At 28.6% G+C, this 17,672-nt stretch overlaps 2 protein-coding genes across 3 annotated transcripts in view; one reads left to right on the top strand and one right to left on the bottom strand.

Moving 5' to 3' along the window:
* LOC129977851 (trace amine-associated receptor 1-like) overlaps nucleotides 1-17,672 on the top strand; it is a 103,817-nt gene that overhangs the window by 29,272 nt on the left and 56,873 nt on the right. For both annotated transcript variants that reach the window (XM_056090601.1, XM_056090592.1), the window contains one exon: nucleotides 7,448-7,935. In XM_056090601.1, the coding sequence (XP_055946576.1) occupies nucleotides 7,478-7,935 (458 nt within the window). In that variant the 5' untranslated portion in view covers nucleotides 7,448-7,477. The remainder of the gene's footprint in view (nucleotides 1-7,447; nucleotides 7,936-17,672) is intronic.
* The window catches only part of LOC129978115 (WAS/WASL-interacting protein family member 2-like), a 79,659-nt gene that overhangs the window by 54,966 nt on the left and 7,021 nt on the right, over nucleotides 1-17,672 (bottom strand). The gene's annotated exons all lie outside the window — the stretch shown is intronic.

Raw genomic sequence — 17,672 nt, 5'->3', positions numbered from 1 at the left:
AAAAATATATCTGATACGCCTGATTTAGTTTCATTCTTTATATATCAGCCAATATTGAGTATATCAGAAAGTGCGCATTCTATGCTTCGCTTCTTTACAACGAAAGAACAAATTCAACGGTACAGAATTGTTATACTTGAAGCATTATATTTTTGGTTCGGTTTTTATATTATAATGAAAGACTGCAAATAAATATGTAATCTAGATGTCATAGCATCGATCTGTTACTTACTAAGCCTTTTATTTTTTTAATTGATTTTATTAATCGTTTTATAACGATACATTTTTCAAAAATATAGAATAATTTCATAACAAAATGTAATTTGAATATACTTATATGGTTACACAGCTTTTTATGCTTGTATATAACTTGCCCGGCTAAAAATTTCAAAAAAGGGCATTTAAGTAATTACAACAGTTCTCATTCATAAAATCTGTCAAAATCCAGGTAAATGCGGTTTAAACCACTTATGATTCCTAAGGTGCTAAAAATATATAAATATGGTTTAAAAAATGTGTGTATCATATTCACCCCATATCATTGGGTGACATGAAACAACACACTATCTTCGTAAATAAATTCATGACGTTAAGAATAATTACTTTTAAAATTTATTTTAAAATAAATTCCCAATAAGTCATGATTTTAATGGCTAGAATTCAATTACTATCCCAAATAGTCGTGGAGATACAAACGTGCAAAATAGCAAATTAGAGATTAAATCATATTAAATGACAGGTTCCTTTGTAATACATTTTTTATGCGAAAATTAAGCATTCCTTTTATGCAAGAAAAAATGAAACCGCAAATGAGTCCGGAATATTGAGTGTGTTCGGATGACACGCAATATACAGATGTTTGTTTAAGACCGTTATTTTTGTGTTGTTATTTCTCAAGTAGGTCATTAAACTCGAAAGGACGGAAAGCTTTGTTAATCGGGCGATACAATATCTCCAAACCCATTTCCTGCCGCAAAATACATGGAGTTATGTTCATTTGGGTCAGCTAGCTGGATGCGGATTTCCTTTTATCACTCTTACATGATGGAATTTGGAGATGTTTTCGATCACAAAGAAAAAAGCACCACAAATAAAAACTATCAAGTTCAAATTGATTTTCAAATCAATAAATAGCTTTAGGCTCTAGAAAAATAAATAAATAGCTTTAGTAATTATAGAAATGAATGATCGCTTGATATAAATAGAACTACTCAGTTTGTTTTAGCATGTTATTACATCAACGGATCTGAATTTTTTTAATATGTAGGGTCGAACTTTCCATGCCAGTTATCATTACATAGCCTTATCAATGACATTTGTTGAATTTTCTCCCAAAAAGTTGCAATTCAGAAACATTTACAGTTTTAATCGTTTCATTCGGTTCTTAACAATTCATTTGGAAGGGTATACAGTTCTAGATCAATAGAATAATTAAGATCGAACATTATTTTAACATACTGCGGATTGACTAGAAATTAGATGTGAGATTTAAAAATAAACAATTTATTTTTTTTGTCTTCAATGTATAAAAATACATGAAAGATTTGGAATAAAGAAATATCGCGAACGGATTACAACTTTACTCGTGTTTTGTTGCTCGTTATTTATCTTTACAGGTAAACCGTGATTCGTATGTATTTTATTCCAACTTACAAGAGCACATCGTGATCCGACTGTATTTTGGTAATCATTTATAATAACAATTTTATTATACAAAAATCCTTATTTTAAAAATATGTATATAGTTATTGATCATTAAATAACATTAGCATCATTAAAACTGGCTTCCACGCAGTGCAATATTTTTGTTTCATTGTATGTATTTATAGTTTCCCCTTGCCTATCACTTTTGAACGATTTTACTCTGAAGAAGGGTGATAATGAGGGTATAATGAGTAAGAAGAGCATTTTCCCGTAATTCTTTGTTAGGCTCTGTTACTGTTATTTTCCGATGTTCATTCCCATTTTATTTCTCAGTTATCAAATTTTGTTTTAATTCGAAATTTTTATAATGTTTCGATATATTATTATGAATATTAAACATCATTTCCTCCATTTGCCAATTCATATCTATATTGGTGAAATCAAAACTGGCTGGGGCATGCATAAAAACACTGAGAATTTTCGTATCAGTAAACAGACAATATTTAACCTTAATGGCAAATTGCTTTATATCGATTGAATGTACTTTTTCTTATTCTGATTGAATGTTTTCCTTTCTCAATTTTTTTTGTTTATTAGTTACATCCATTTTAATTCTTCTTTTGTTATAATGAGACTTTATAAGTTAAAGTGCCTAAAAATTAAAAAAAAACATTGTTTTACATTAATTTAATAGATATACATTGGCACTAATCCTTACAAAGTACCTATATGTATATATATACATTTTAAATGGAATAGATGAACTTTTAATCTTCTGTGATTAAGAAAGACAGCTTTAGAATTCCTATTAACTGAACAAAAGTTTAATTCACTTATACGTTAAAGAGCACTAAAATAAATTATCTTTATGTTCAAGTAATTATGTTTCAGTAATGCGAATTTATTTTCTAAAAATTAGAAAAGATTCCATTATTCAAGTTTAATTCATTTTTTTTTTGTTTCAAAAAAGTAAATATCATTGACTTTTAGTTTTTTTCATTAATAAAGTGTTATTTCTAAATTTTAACATGATAAGCATTTAAGCTGGCATTTGTAGATTGAGACTTGATTTTCAAAAGCTTTAAATAACAGGATATTTAAACTTAGAATTATTTCTCAGGTAGCCTGTACTCATTAAGAAAGGATTTTTACAAATTTTAATCAGAGTATAAATTTTTCATTAATAATTTTAATATTTTGTTTCAATAACTTCGGAAGATATTAATCGCACAAAAATAATTTCTATACCAACTTAGAATAAATAAAAGAAGACATCCCATGATATCAATGCTATTATTTAAAATTTTTCTCAAATTTAATAAAATAAAAAATATATGAAAACTTACTTTTTTAAAAATAACGATGAAACGAATAAAACTTGAAAATGATCATGTTTCGATACTTTAGACTAAAAGTTCGAATCTCCTTTAAGTTTTTTTTTCTTTGGCGTGTTATAAAATGCTCACTTTTATAACTGATAAAAAACAAGCATACAAATCAAAAATGCCGAGAAGGGAGTGTTATAAGAATTCTTTTCATTTATTAAACTAAGATATTGCTTTTTACACCCTCTAAATATGAATGATATTTTTATTTTTTATTTTAGAGCCTTTAAAGTATTGTTCATATTAAATCTTTTAGTAATCTTTCACGACAGTCTTCATGCTGTCTATTGCACAATTTTTGAACTGAATTGTTACTTTCAGATTTCTAAAAGAGAATTTTTTTCCAACGCAGAAAAATAAAAAGGAATTCGTACTCTACAAGAGAATGAATGGACTGAAAGAAAACTTTTCCCTAAACATTTACATTCAAAGAATAATATTTTTTTCACTGTATAAATCAGCGCATTGAACTGGCACGGCTGAATAGAGAGAACGAGAGAACAGAGATGATAAACTTAGCATCCAGTTCAGACTGTTTACAGAGAATTTGCTTTACCTTGCAAAAATATTTCTTTATTTTTTAAAACTTTTAAAAAAAACAGAAATGAGAACTGTATTGACAGCTGAGATGTAAGCAAATATAAAGCGCTATGAAAAATGCTATAAATGAAGATATAGTAACATTTTTTAATTTTCAAAGTACCTGAAATACCAGACTTCGCTCGGAAGTTTTTTTTTCTTTTGTAAAATCGTAAATAAAATCCTATTCTATAGCTCTTTTAAAGTTAGAAGCGAAATCTAATCAAATTGCATCTAGTCCGAAGCCCTAACCGTTACTCCATCTCTCATACACTTAGGTAGGTCATGTATAGCTAGCTACATGTCAATATTTAGTTATAGTGTTTGTGTAAAATCGCATTATTTCAGGAAAGACACTTATATAAACTTCAAAAGCAAAACCTTATATAAATATAAAATTTGATCCAAATCGTTTGAGTTGATTCCAAGATTCACAAAACAAATTTATACAAGAATCGCTCGTTTAAAGTTATATGATTATTAGAAATTTGTATTATAAATTATTTTAATAAACATTCTTAGTAATTAATACACTCTTTAATGTATCTAACAGAATTTTATCAGAATTCGAATAATACTTAATTTTTTTATTCGAAAATTATCAAATAATTCAAAATAATTAGGTATAATGTCAAAATTACTTTAATTTTTTACATAATATCACGAATCTTTACGCCAAAATACGATTTTTATATCTTGTGAAATCGAACTGTTGCAGCTCTTTCCGCTGTCGGTGTAATAATGGTTTGATTCTTGCAATTAATTCTTTCTTATATGGTTTTCGAAACATTAACCAATATGAGCTAAATTATCAAACTTTTTTGAAATCAGATATGGAAGATGGAAAAGGCTGTTTCTCATTGGCGAAAAGTGATTCATTTTTTCCCCTCTCTATTGTGAGAAGCTTTGTACATTTTATAGAAATGTTGGGAATCATTTCGTAGTGCATCTAATTTTGCCTATGTCTTCACTATACTTTTTACCGTAACATCGATGACAAGAAAATTATTTCTATACTTGTTTATTTTGTATGGACCCAGGTTTACTTGAAAATTTTCAGGTTATACTAAGATTGCCTAGCTCCATTATGTATAAGATGTCAAGATTTCGACAAATAGGTCCGTGAAGTGAGAATATATTGAATCAGGATAGATATAAAATAATAAAAATCGCCGATTTCAGGCAATTGACCTTAGTTACAATCCGGTATATAAAATGGAAATAAAATGTGAAACTTACAATCGCATAACTGATTTGTTACATAAATTAATTGATTGAAATGGGATGAGAATGGGATTTTTGGCAACAAAGGCTATCATCCCTTAATGCCAAAAGAGTTCATTCAATAGACGTTAAAAAACTTCAAAATTAAAATTTTCTGTGGAATTATAAGCTTTATAGAAGCACCGATAAATCAATCAATTCAATCCGTCAAACATCTACATTTATAAAACGTTAACATATTCTATACAAAAATTGCTTTTATTACTTATTCTCGAATATCAACAGTCAAATATGGACAAGCCGCCTTATGAATGTTTCAAACTGTTTCATTGAATGATTTTACTGCAGCACTTAATTCAATGCTTCTCTTAACTAATTAATGGGGCAGCGAAAAGGTGTTTGAAATTAGGCGATCTCTGTAAAATAAATTGCAAATAAAGCTATAGATTGTCTAACTCTAGCTGTTCATCAAACGTTTAAATTCTACGTTAAGAGACGTTAATAAAATTTCATTGCTTAAGTGCAAAGTGAAATTCCTGACTAAAAAGTACTTTAATAGCATATATATAAGTAATGATATCTCTTAATCTAATTTAAATCTTAATTAATTTCCCTAATTGTTATCTTAATTTAACCCAGATTAACCATTATTCTATAATGTTCTCTAATTTACCGATACAATTCCGACATTTTTATTTAGTTAATTCAACACATGCTTTGTAATACTGCTGAATTCAGCAGGTTCTCACACCGTGATAAGTGAAGTAAAAAAAGTCCTTAATGTTTGCAACATTCTTTCAAAAATACCTACATGTCCCATTCCTATGTCTACAGGTGTCAAAAAAATATCTGTCAAAATCTCATTGTAAAATCATTGAGGGGAAAAATCATTTGGTCTCTTCTGCTATTGTGTCGCGATGTAGACTGACGCATCTTTTATGATCGTTTCTTGTACAAATTATGCCTCCCGGGATGAAATAAATCGAAATTTTTAAATTTTTAAAAATTTCTTCTATTTGGCCAAGCAACTGCTAAATTATGTGTTACATAAATATATTTATTTTTTATGTGCATGATTATAAACATCCAATATTTATTTTAGGATTTAATTTATAATATTATGTATGTAATACGTTATAGATATAGGTAGTTTTTCATAACTTCTGACTAAAGTAACATGATACCCTAGTATCTGAGTTGCTTGATACCAAAGAAATTGGAATTTGCTCATCCAATCATGATGCAGATCAAAGAGCAGAAGATATTTTTAACTCCGCCTTTTACGTTACAGATTTCTGTGGTATTTTGATTATAGATGCATTATGCTAGATTAGGGAATGTCTTGAGGTATATGGATGCTCTATTTAATGTCCCTATTTAATAATTCGCATCATCAAAGCATTAAAATATTATGGAAAGCAAAATAGTTTAAAACAAGAAAGGAATTTTGAAGAAAATTTAGAATCATAGTAGTCTGGTGTTAAGTTTTTGGTTTTAAAACCGAAGATCCAGACATGAAGCCCTATTCCATTAAAAAACTACCGTGTATTCAGGTCTGTTATACATTCAATCTGATATCAAGTGTCAAATATTTTCTCTCTAACATGCCGCAGAATTTTGGATTGAGGAATGCCAGATGAAGTACCTCCCTTCATCTGATCACGGTTAAAAATTATAAGATCTGTTCTGAAACACTTAGTATTACTTCCGAAAGGGAAACAAACAAAAAAAAAAAAGCAAAAAAAAAAAAAAGAAAAGAAATAATCTAGAAGTATTTGATCACAATTTTCGTAAAGTCGTTACTTAATGATGATGTTAATGTTAAAAATTATCCCATTTTATTTTCGATTGTATATTTTAACTTTTTGGATCTTGTAACAGTAAGATAGAATAAATGATAAACAGTTGTAAATAAGAATAGAATTTTAAAAGAAATTTTCGCTGATCGCCATTTTGATAGCGTCATTACTAAGCAACAACAACAAAAAAGACTCAAATTGCAATTCTTGGGTGTTTTACATACTGAAAACGACACAGTAATTACACTTCAAAGGAAAGGACATGTTTTCTGCCAGAAATTTATTACTATTTTTTTAGATTTCCGACTGTATATTAATAGAACACTCCTGTGAGCTATATTTGTTTAACGGAATTGTTCATAGTCCCATGAATAATTTTAGAAATGAAAGGAAAGGCAGAGAAGATTTGAATCATAAAACAGTGCTCGCATCAATCAAAAATTACACACCAAATGGACTGGAACAATTTAATTGCCATATCGTAAACATAAAAAGAATTCAGATGATTTGCATCGCATCCAAAAGTTAGGAACGATTTTAGATTATTTTCTTGTTGCCAAATTCAAAAATTGCATCACAGTTCATCTTATTATGAACTTTGCCAGATATAACAGATAATTTTCACCAATTAAACGTAAACGACATGTTTCATTTTAAAAGATGAGAGTGGCAATATAAAAGAAAATGGAAAAATCGTTAGAATAATAAATATCCAATTTTTTTGCTGACGTTTCATTTCTGATTCAAATTTCTGCATAATTGATTGCACCAAAAGAAATATGTCAATCGCTGATCAAATTTTCCTTTTTCTTCTAGTTTGCATCGGAAGACTGAAGCGGCATCATCATGTTCACCAACAACACCACAGAAGACAGCAGTGATTTACCACTTTCAGTCGAATTCGAACTGTCTCTGGAAGATGAGAATGCCACGAAGGTGGTCGTGGACGACAAATACCTCTTCTATGGCTATCCTGTGGTCGTACCTATGGCTATTATAATGATCTTTATCATTATATTTGCAGTCGGTGGGAATGTTATGGTCGTTTTGACCATCATAAGGCACAGAGGCATGAAGACAAGAACTAACATGTTCATAGTAAACTTAGCGGTGGCCGATATCTTGGTGGCGGTTTTGGACATGCCAGTGTCTTTGATAACAATCATTGAAGGTCGATGGGTGTTTGGAGACGCCCTCTGCAAATTAAATGGCTTCACGATGGCCCTCTTTCTCATTTGTTCCATTCATACCTTGATGTATATTTCGGTGCACAAATACATATCTATCACCAGACCATTCTCCAGGTGAGTTTTTAAATTGAACTTTTTTTAAAATTTCTTATCATTTAGAATATTTCTATTTTAAACTTAAAGGGTTTTCTTTTCTAAGAGCCATTGATTTTTATCCATTTTATTTAGAATTTTTATTTTATTGTATATATACCTACTTACCTTAAATCGTTAAGTTACATATCTGAAATAATTTTAGTATTATTCGATACATTACTATATACACAACAGAGGATATTTTAATCTTTTCTTTGAAAAATCCTTCCATGAAGTAGAATATCTGACTTAGGATCTTGCGAATAAAATTCAAACAAAAAAAAAACTTATTCATTTTCAGGTGTGTTTTTGTTGTTTAATAATTGATGAGAAATATAAAAGATTACCATTTTTGAATCAATAACGATACTCCGAAATCTTCTCAAGATTGAATCTGATTTGAAAAGAAAATTTATGATAAAATAGATACCTGCATTAAAATAGATACAAACTGTTTAATTTTATGATAACCCAACCGCTTTTGTAAAAGAGTTATTTAACGAGAATATTAGTTACTTTAAAATTCATTTACGCGTGACTTGATGTTCATGATTCTTGCAACGAATTCTTTTTAAGTATGTAATTGTGACAGTCGTTATATCCATATTAATTTAATATCTTTATTCTGTTCATCTTATTGCGCACATGAACCTTCCTAATAGAGTCCAGTGACATTAAAATGCCATTAAATGTCTGGGTAATCAAACTGAACACTACCTTTTGAGGTAATTTAATATTCTTTACTGATCTTTATTTTATACTGGGTAGATAATAAGCATAATCTTTTTCCCTTAGCTGTCAAGTGGAAGATATTCCATCTGTTACATACTTGATGAAATATTGAAAACGATTTGAAGTTTAGTGCCATTATTTCATTGAATTGTTGAAAATTAGAGAAAAGTATTTCAAAAATTATCAAAATTCAGGATATAATTTGTATGATATTTAAATCGGGGGTTGTTAAAAAGAATATTGTTTAAATTCTAAAGTGATATAAAAATTTGTTTTGTAAGATGATATTTTCTGGAATTAGCACAAAAAACCCACGCCAAAATAAACCAAAATTTTTGTTAATTAAAATTATATTGATTTTTAATTTAGATTTTAAAAAAATCACTCCATGTTGCACATTTCTCAACACCAAAGTATATTTGCAGCAAATTTGGTGATTTTAGTCAAACGTTCTGTCCTATAAAAGAAGTAAGAACACATTTCCGCCTATATTGGTAATCGAGAAAATTGGAGATCAACATCACAATAATTATTTGTCTTTTTGGTGAATTTGAATTTAATTCATATATATAGCAGATGAAAAAATCTATCTTTACTTACTTTATTATTCTTTACTTTCTTTATTGCAGTTCAGCTGCAACAGAGAATAGCTGTTTTAATAAAGATACTTTATTATTAAGAGGCACTAAGTAAATCTCGAATAATTTAGGAATTTCATTAAGATTGATCGATATCTGGTTTAATATCATCTTCATCGATTTAAAAAAATTAAAATATTTTCTAAGCGCTTTATTTTTTTAATTAGAAGATAAAACTTCGATGCAGATTAATTTTATGAGATTTTGTTTAATGAAAATCAAACAAGTATTTCTTTCCAAAAAATATTAAAAATTTTTGTATAAAATTTGTTATTTTATATATATTATATTTTTATACTTTTTTATATAAAATTTTAATTTTTATATGAATTGGAATTCCAGATGGAAATATAATTTTTTTAACTAAATACATCTATCATGATAAATTTCGTTTAATTGATAATGTATGTAAAATCATTTTTTTAAATTTGAGTTTTATGTAAATAATAGAGTGCTTTTTCAGTGAATACAATTTGTAACAGCCTGTTTCTTCTTTCTACTTTTCTTGCTCTTTAATAAGAAATCTGGAGTCAGGAAATCTATTTCAGTTTTACTATTCCGTGAAATGCTATAATTCAAAGGAGAGAGCGAGAAGTCATTTTTCGAAAGATCTCTTATGTAGCTAAATTTAAGCAAATGATGTTATTTTAGAGAATATAATGCTGCGGAAGAGGCCTTTTGATATATTGCGTCTTATGTTGTAGAAAACTCAACTTGCCAGAAATCTTTAACTTTAAAAGAGCAATACCTGTATATATATATATAAATTTATTTCGTGTATCTCGGAAACGGCTCTAACACTTTGGTTTAAATTTTATATTTAGATAAGGTTTTGCTTTTTATCTACTTTAGTATATTGGTCTATCTACTTTTAGTATATTGGTGTCCTCTCTAAAAAAAACGGGATTTTACATACACATACAAAACTTTTTTTAATACCTATTAGAGCTTTTTTCTATCTGCTCTCATATTGATAATGTCATATAGCGCCATCTCGTAAATTTTTATGGTACTTGCATTGCTCCTATAGGATGACAACTTCCTGGTACCTCAAACTTTTGTAAGATGGCGCTATATGACATTATCCGAATACGAATACGTTCGTGTCACATCCAATATCAACAATGTCATAATTGTGTTAACCAATTCGAATAACATGTTAAACTAAGTGGATTCATGTTTTTTTTTTAAATTTAAATGATCAGTTCATATGTAGGTAAGATTGAAAAATATTCATATGCTATCTATGTGTGATTCTATCTAAATATTTTCTTCTTAACACACACACACACACACACACACACACACACACACACACACACACACACACACACACACACACACACACACACACATTTTTGTTTCATAAAGTTTTTAAAATTAACTTTATGAAAAAATTTAAACTCTAGTAGAGAAACTTCGATATTTTCGCTACTAGTATATCACTAGTAGAGAATAAAAATCGAAGATAATTTTTATTCTGTAAAAATTAATGTAAATAATTGTGAAACAATTTCGAGAGTCAATTTACAGTTAAGAATTTTAAAAAATTCAGAATGCAGCTAAATGAAAGTAGTGGAATTGGTTGATAAAATGAAATCATTCTCACATGACTAATATTAAATATGCGGCACTACTTTAATTTTGGAATCTCTTTCAAATTTTATTTTTAAAAAATTATGTTACAATAGAGTTTAAGGAGATCTTCAGTTAAATGTCAGAGAGCATTTATAACTCAACACCGTGAAACTAAATAATTGACTAAATGGTTTTGGTCACTATGATACATTACTATTATGGGAAAAACAGGATGCAATAAAAGTGATTCCATGAAAAAATAAATTATAGGCAGCAACATTGAAACACTTGGGTGTGATTCGCAAGCTTAAGTCATGTTTTAAAAAAATTGTAGAATTAATTTATAGCATCGTGAAATGAAAATAAAATGGGAGTAGGATAATTGCTGGTTGGATGAATGTTTAGTAAAAAAGAATTATAGAACTTGGTTAGCATTGTACAAGTAAAAATAACAATGCAGAATGTCCAATCACTTAAAAATAGATCTCCGAACAACGACCTGCAATTTATTCTGAAGAATATGTAGGATCTTTTTCACCTTCACCTGTAAACCTCACACTACTCCACCACAAATTTATTTACTCATATTTTGCTTGCAAGTAGAGACAAACTAGATCCATATGTGTTAAATTGAAACGTGAAAGAAAAGGCCACTATAGTGCAAAAACCATGTATTTAAAAACAACAACAACAAAATAATGCTTTTAGGTTGGGATATTTTTTCGAAATTGTCTGTTACATTATGTAAAGAATGCAGTGACTGATGCAATCAAGGCAGAAGTAAAATGAACCAAGTATAAAATGTCCTACATATTCATTCATATTCTTCTATTTGGCAATGAATATCTTCAAAGAAAGTTTTTGATGTCTTTAGGAAAAGTTTCTTAATGAGATAGCATCCATTTTTTATTTTAAAAAACAGTATTCTAAGGGTTTTCAGTCAGTAGGAGTTGTTTACCCCTCCCCCCCCTCCACCGTTTAGCTTTCGGAGAGATTCATAATTCCATTTCAACAAAACATGTCAGAAATGGATTCGAAAATCAGAAAAAATGCAATAAAATATCTTTAATTTTTATTTATTTATCAGAAAATTGATATCAATAAACATACAACTAGATTCAAATCCTTTATTTTGTCGAGGTCTTTAAATCCTTAAACGGAATTATAAATATTATATCACCAGTAGACTCTTTGTTTTAAAAAAGAAATATTATCTCACTCCGAAAATGAATAACTCAATAACTTATATAGGATTTGTACATATGAGAATTATATATGAATGAATGTATTTTAAATCAAATATAAACAATCAGAATGTTATTTTTTTGCAAAAGTAAAACAAATATTTGTAATATTGGTAAAAAATATTGCCCGATTTTTGAAAAGTGCTTAAACAAAAAATACTTCTATTCGATCAAAAGTGTCATTCTTCTCTTTATTGCTTTATTTTACTCTCTATTTCAAAGAACTCTATAGCAATCTCTCGGATACTGGACTATTTATTCAGAACATACCTTTACACCTTCAAAGAAAATTCAATATCACTGCATTTACTTTTAAATAAGAAAAGAAGTATGAACTCAAGATCCATTCAGCACATCTTACACACAAAACACATTGCCCTGCCATTGTTTGAAAATATGCTAATACACTTCTGACAAGCATAAATTCTTCAACCAACAGTTCGATGAGCTTTACTATACGAGCGTTAAAAATAGTTTATTTATACAGCTGGGCAAGAAAACTTGAGTCAGCAGTTTCGACAAGTCTCGTGCAGACGCAGCCTTCTTGCATTGCGGGATTTGAGGAAGAAATCAGCTGCTTTTTTTCATTACCATTGTGAGTTTCATACTATTTGTATTCATCGCGTCACACGATATAAAATATTTTCCTCTTAAACTCGATCATAACCATTATATAAACATAGAGGACTTCATGGTTATTGTTCTAAATCAATGGCTTTCAAATTTTCCTCAGTTTTGTAAATTCTTTAGATAGTTTTCAAAAGGATAGCCTTTGTTTCAAAAGGAGTTTTATTCAAATCCAATATTTATATGTGGCTATTCCTGAGGTAGGTCAGCAAAAAATTTATTAATTGTAAAATGACAAGAAAAACTATAGATCCAAGTACTTTTAGAACCAATAAATTGCTTAAAAAATTCGTTTCAAAAAACAGATATTACTACGCAAATTATTCATAACGGAAATATATTGATTTATCCTGCTTTTTTACTTTCGTGAAAGAAGATAAATTAATCCAATCGTCAAAAAACTCGACCTCCAAATTTTGATAAATCTTCACTTTTCAGGCATCCACGAGTCTCAAAAACACATTTTTGGAACTATGTCTGTATGTCTGAGAAAACGATATCTCAAAAATGTTTTAAGCCTTAAGGATAAAATGTGATATGTAGTTTTTGTATCAAATTTGTAGATTTTTATAAAATTTTAATGAAATTCGTTCATTAAATGTCTCCCTGTGCATAGGCAAGTGAAGAAAATAATTGCAAAATATAAAGACATAAAAAAAATATTTGATACACAGTTCTAGCATGTAAAGTGTAGATCTGTGCTAATCCTTGAACTAAATCCATCAACGGCATGACCTATCTTCAGTATTTACATTCGTATACATGTAAACACGATAATTTAAAAACACAACAATTTAAATAAATGAAATTTGATATGTGATCTTGTTATTAAAATTATAATTTTGTGCCAAATTTTGGTTTTAATCGTCAGAAAAGAAGACAGTGAAAATATGTATTGGATTGTTTTTTACTACACTACAAGTCATAAAACTCTTATGTGCAGGATTCTGAAACTAAATATATGAACTTCCTTGACCAAGGTCCACAATTTTATAAAGGATAAGTAATATAAAAACTTCGTGCGATAAATTTTCGATAAGATCACTATCGTGACATTGTATTAATAAATAAAAGTAAAAGTAAATTATTATTAAACTTTATTAAAATAAAACAATGCCTACAGTTTGGAAGTTTTTCTTTTCGACGATTGACTGGTTACAAAATTCGATACAAATGTGCAATTATGGAGTAACGGCTACGTACTAAATCTCATTTGTCTAAGTCATTCCATTTTTGAATGACGTCGTTTGAATACAAGTGAACATACAAATAGGCTGATGGTATACAGATATTCACAAAGTTTGATGCATGTTTACGATTTGAATAATATAGACAAGAATAAATGTACATTCTTCAAATTGATTTCGTTTTTAAGTCTAAATTTTATATAAGACGTTGCAGAGTGTTAAATTTGCTACATAAATATAATTAGTAAATACTTATAGATGGGGAAGATTTTTGCGTAGCCTTTATGAGAAAACTTTCAGATTTAAAACATAAGGAACCACAATCAATTTATTTGAATGTTTTATAATTCAAAGGTAAAATTTTTTTTAAATAAATTATTCTGTATTCTATATTGATTATTGTAAATTAAACAACTGATAAATAATAACGATAGAAATGTATGGAAATTTACTACTAATATTGAAATTTTGTATTTAAATCAAAATACAGAAATTTGTATCCCAAAAATTAATATTTTTTTCAAATTATTAGTTTTTTTTAATGTGGTTCATATTATCCGATATATTTAGATTTTGTGAAGCATCACTATAAAATATGATTAATATTTATCTTTTATATATAGATGCAAATTTATTTAATACGATTTATGTTAAAGACAAAAAGTGAAAAGAAAATGTAGAGATTTTCTTTCGAAACTGTTTCTCAATTTTTCAGATTAATTATTTGTTTATCAAGCAAAAATAAGCTGGTTTAAAATAATTTCTAAAATAATCCTGAAAAGTTAAGCAGTAAATTTCTTTCTGCTAGATAGCTATTCCAGCTGTTGTATTTAAGAAATGGCCTGCATATTTCTTACAATGTTCTTAATCAGCAACTTGTAAAATCTCTACTACTTTCAGGAGAATAGTGAAAAAATGTTTCGATAAGTTTTTCTGACTGTAATAAGATGCCACATTTTGTCTATCTTTTCTCTTTAATTATTTCAGAATTTTAATGCAACTATAATTTTGCACATTGGGTCAAAATTTTACACAATTTTGAAATCATTCACAATGAAAGTTTTTTTTAGATATTTTCGAATACATTTTTTAATGCTGACTTAGGGTAAGATCTCGACTCCAAGGTTTGCGATTTCAGGCTTGAGACTTGCTTCATACAAAAGATTTGTCCTGTATTTAAGTTTAATATGTGCTAAATCTGACACGGGAGTTCAATATTCTTTCGCTAGTGAAGCATGGGTTATTTGAAGGAAGTACTTTCCTCGTCATCTGATAGCTGCTCAAAATTGTAATGTCCACTCAAAGAATAGATCATATTTTCCTTCAAAAAGGGTTGTGAATATTACTAAATTAAGCCAGTCTTTAATTGAATTTCAAAAATTTTGAACTAAAACTATCCGCAAAAGTGTCATTATTAAAAGTGTGTGATGTACAAACATATTCTATGCAGAATTAAAAGTTCATTGAAATTAAGTATCAGAAAATTCATAGGAGATGAAATATGTTATTTTCTTTCTTTAAATGAACGAACCTTTTTATAACTCATAATATTACTAGCATTAATTATAATAAATTAAGAAACCATTCTGCCTTGGAATGAAAATATCTGAGAACTGTTGTGAACCCACTATTTAAAAACAGTCAGGCAAAAAGATAAGATCTCCCGAAATGCTTACATGCGTATCCTGTCAACGAACAAATGATATCAGGGCAGCCTTTAGGCCAACTGCGTCTCTCACGTAAAATTTCTTTTTTGCAAATCTTAATTCACAGGAATCACGTGATTTTACATCACTTCACTGAGCATCGCAGAAAACAAAGAAATTTAAATATTTCATAGAAATTAAATTGCTCACAGCATTACCTAAATGCCATCATAACCGTGAGATCTTGATGTGCGCTTTCGAAATGTCAAAGGCATTGAACGTGTGGGAATGTTCTGCCATTTTTGAATTTTAATTAATTGAGAAGCAACTACTGAAAATTTGTAACGAACGAAACTTGAAAAAATAATTAACTTGTTTGTCGTCCATAATTTTCCATAATAAAAATTAATGCACTTATGGACTCTATTGTTCCAGAGTGATTTGCTTAAAATAAAAGTTTCAAAGTGCTCCTCTTCACATCTAGATCATTAAGAGTTTTTCCTAAATAATGTTTGAATGATATCTTAATATTCTCAAAGTTGCATTAAGATAAAATTTAAATGTGAAAGTTAAAAACATAAACAAGCAAATAATAGAGAGCTGTTAAAAGTTTCTTTCTATTTTAAATATTTGAATATTTTACAATTTTTTTTAATTATAGAAAAGTTTTTATTGGAAATTAGAGTTTTCCCTCTGTTTTTTCAAGTATTTTCTCCATTATGGTGCGTTTTGTGCTTAGTTTCATGGTATAATACAAAATACAAATACAGAATACAGATACAAATACAAAATACAGATACAATATCTTCCTTTTGATTGACTTGATCCAAAATTTGAAACAGATATACACTTTCAATATAAAGATTGCATACCAAATTTCATGAATCAGGCTGATGTTTTTGTGTTCACGTATATTAGAAAAGAAAGACAGAAAGCCGAACCAATGAAAGATATGTTCCAACGCCTGATAAAATCTAAAATATTAATTTAAAGATGACTTGTCAAATTTTATTTCTATAACTCTTTGCGTTTTTATATTCATATAAACATGGATAAACAGATTGACATTTTATGTATGGCGAATTGCATCCAAAATTTGATTCAAATAGAGATACATGGGAATGGGGATTGATTCAACCCTCTGTGAGGCCATTTTTTAATTGCTAAAGATTTATAAAACATGACAGACATTTTTAAAACTGGTACAATTTCCATGTGAATTGAGAAATGTCATCAACCGTGGCCTTTAGGTCGCTATGTCTATCTTGTGAGAAAATGTGGAGTTTTATCAGAAGATAATTATTCGTTTTTACTCTTATCTGATAACAATCATTTTTCTTCTTACTAATACGTGATTGCTTGTGGTACTTGTGGTAAGATCTTGACTTCAGACGCAAGATTGCTGGTTCAAGACGATTCTGCAATTAATTCCGCTTTTATTGAACCTGATGCTCTTTGAATCTGACATGGTGGTGACATATTCTTCTGATGATATCATGAGGACATTATTAATTTTGAGATTCATCTCAAAACAAATCTCATTTTGCTTCCAAACGGAATGTTAATATAATTAAAATTGATTCTTATTAACAAGGTACAATAGCTTCAAAAGCCTTGGATAATATAGAAGCACATTTTCATGCTTGTATTCAACAATTTGGAACTAAAAAGGTTAATAAAAGCAAGCTTCATGACATTTAAATGTCGCAATTCATATATTCCTTTATTTATGCTTTTTAAATTTTCGCTTTCATTCTTTATCACGAAACTGAATTCCGCAAATGGAAACCAGCGGTAGCAGTGTCCCTAAAACTTTCTCGCATATTTTGTAATAAAGGTGAATTTGTGTTCTAGACATTTTTCCCCAGTGCTTCTGAAAGTACCGACCGATAGACGTTCAACCCCTCGTAGGATTTGATTCAAAATTTGACAGATGCTTACAATACAGATGTTAAATCTGTGCATCGAATTTTATCCATCTACTTCTATTCATTTGCAGTTATCGTATTTACTTATATTCAAAAGGCCGGGATAGCCTGGTTGGTAAGGCGTTGGATTCTCGTC

Source organism: Argiope bruennichi, chromosome 1 (assembly GCF_947563725.1).
Source record: "Argiope bruennichi chromosome 1, qqArgBrue1.1, whole genome shotgun sequence".
NCBI classification, from domain to species: Eukaryota; Metazoa; Arthropoda; class Arachnida; order Araneae; family Araneidae; genus Argiope; species Argiope bruennichi.
Note: the sequence above shows the minus strand (reverse complement) of the source record. Positions and strands in the feature narration are given on the sequence as shown.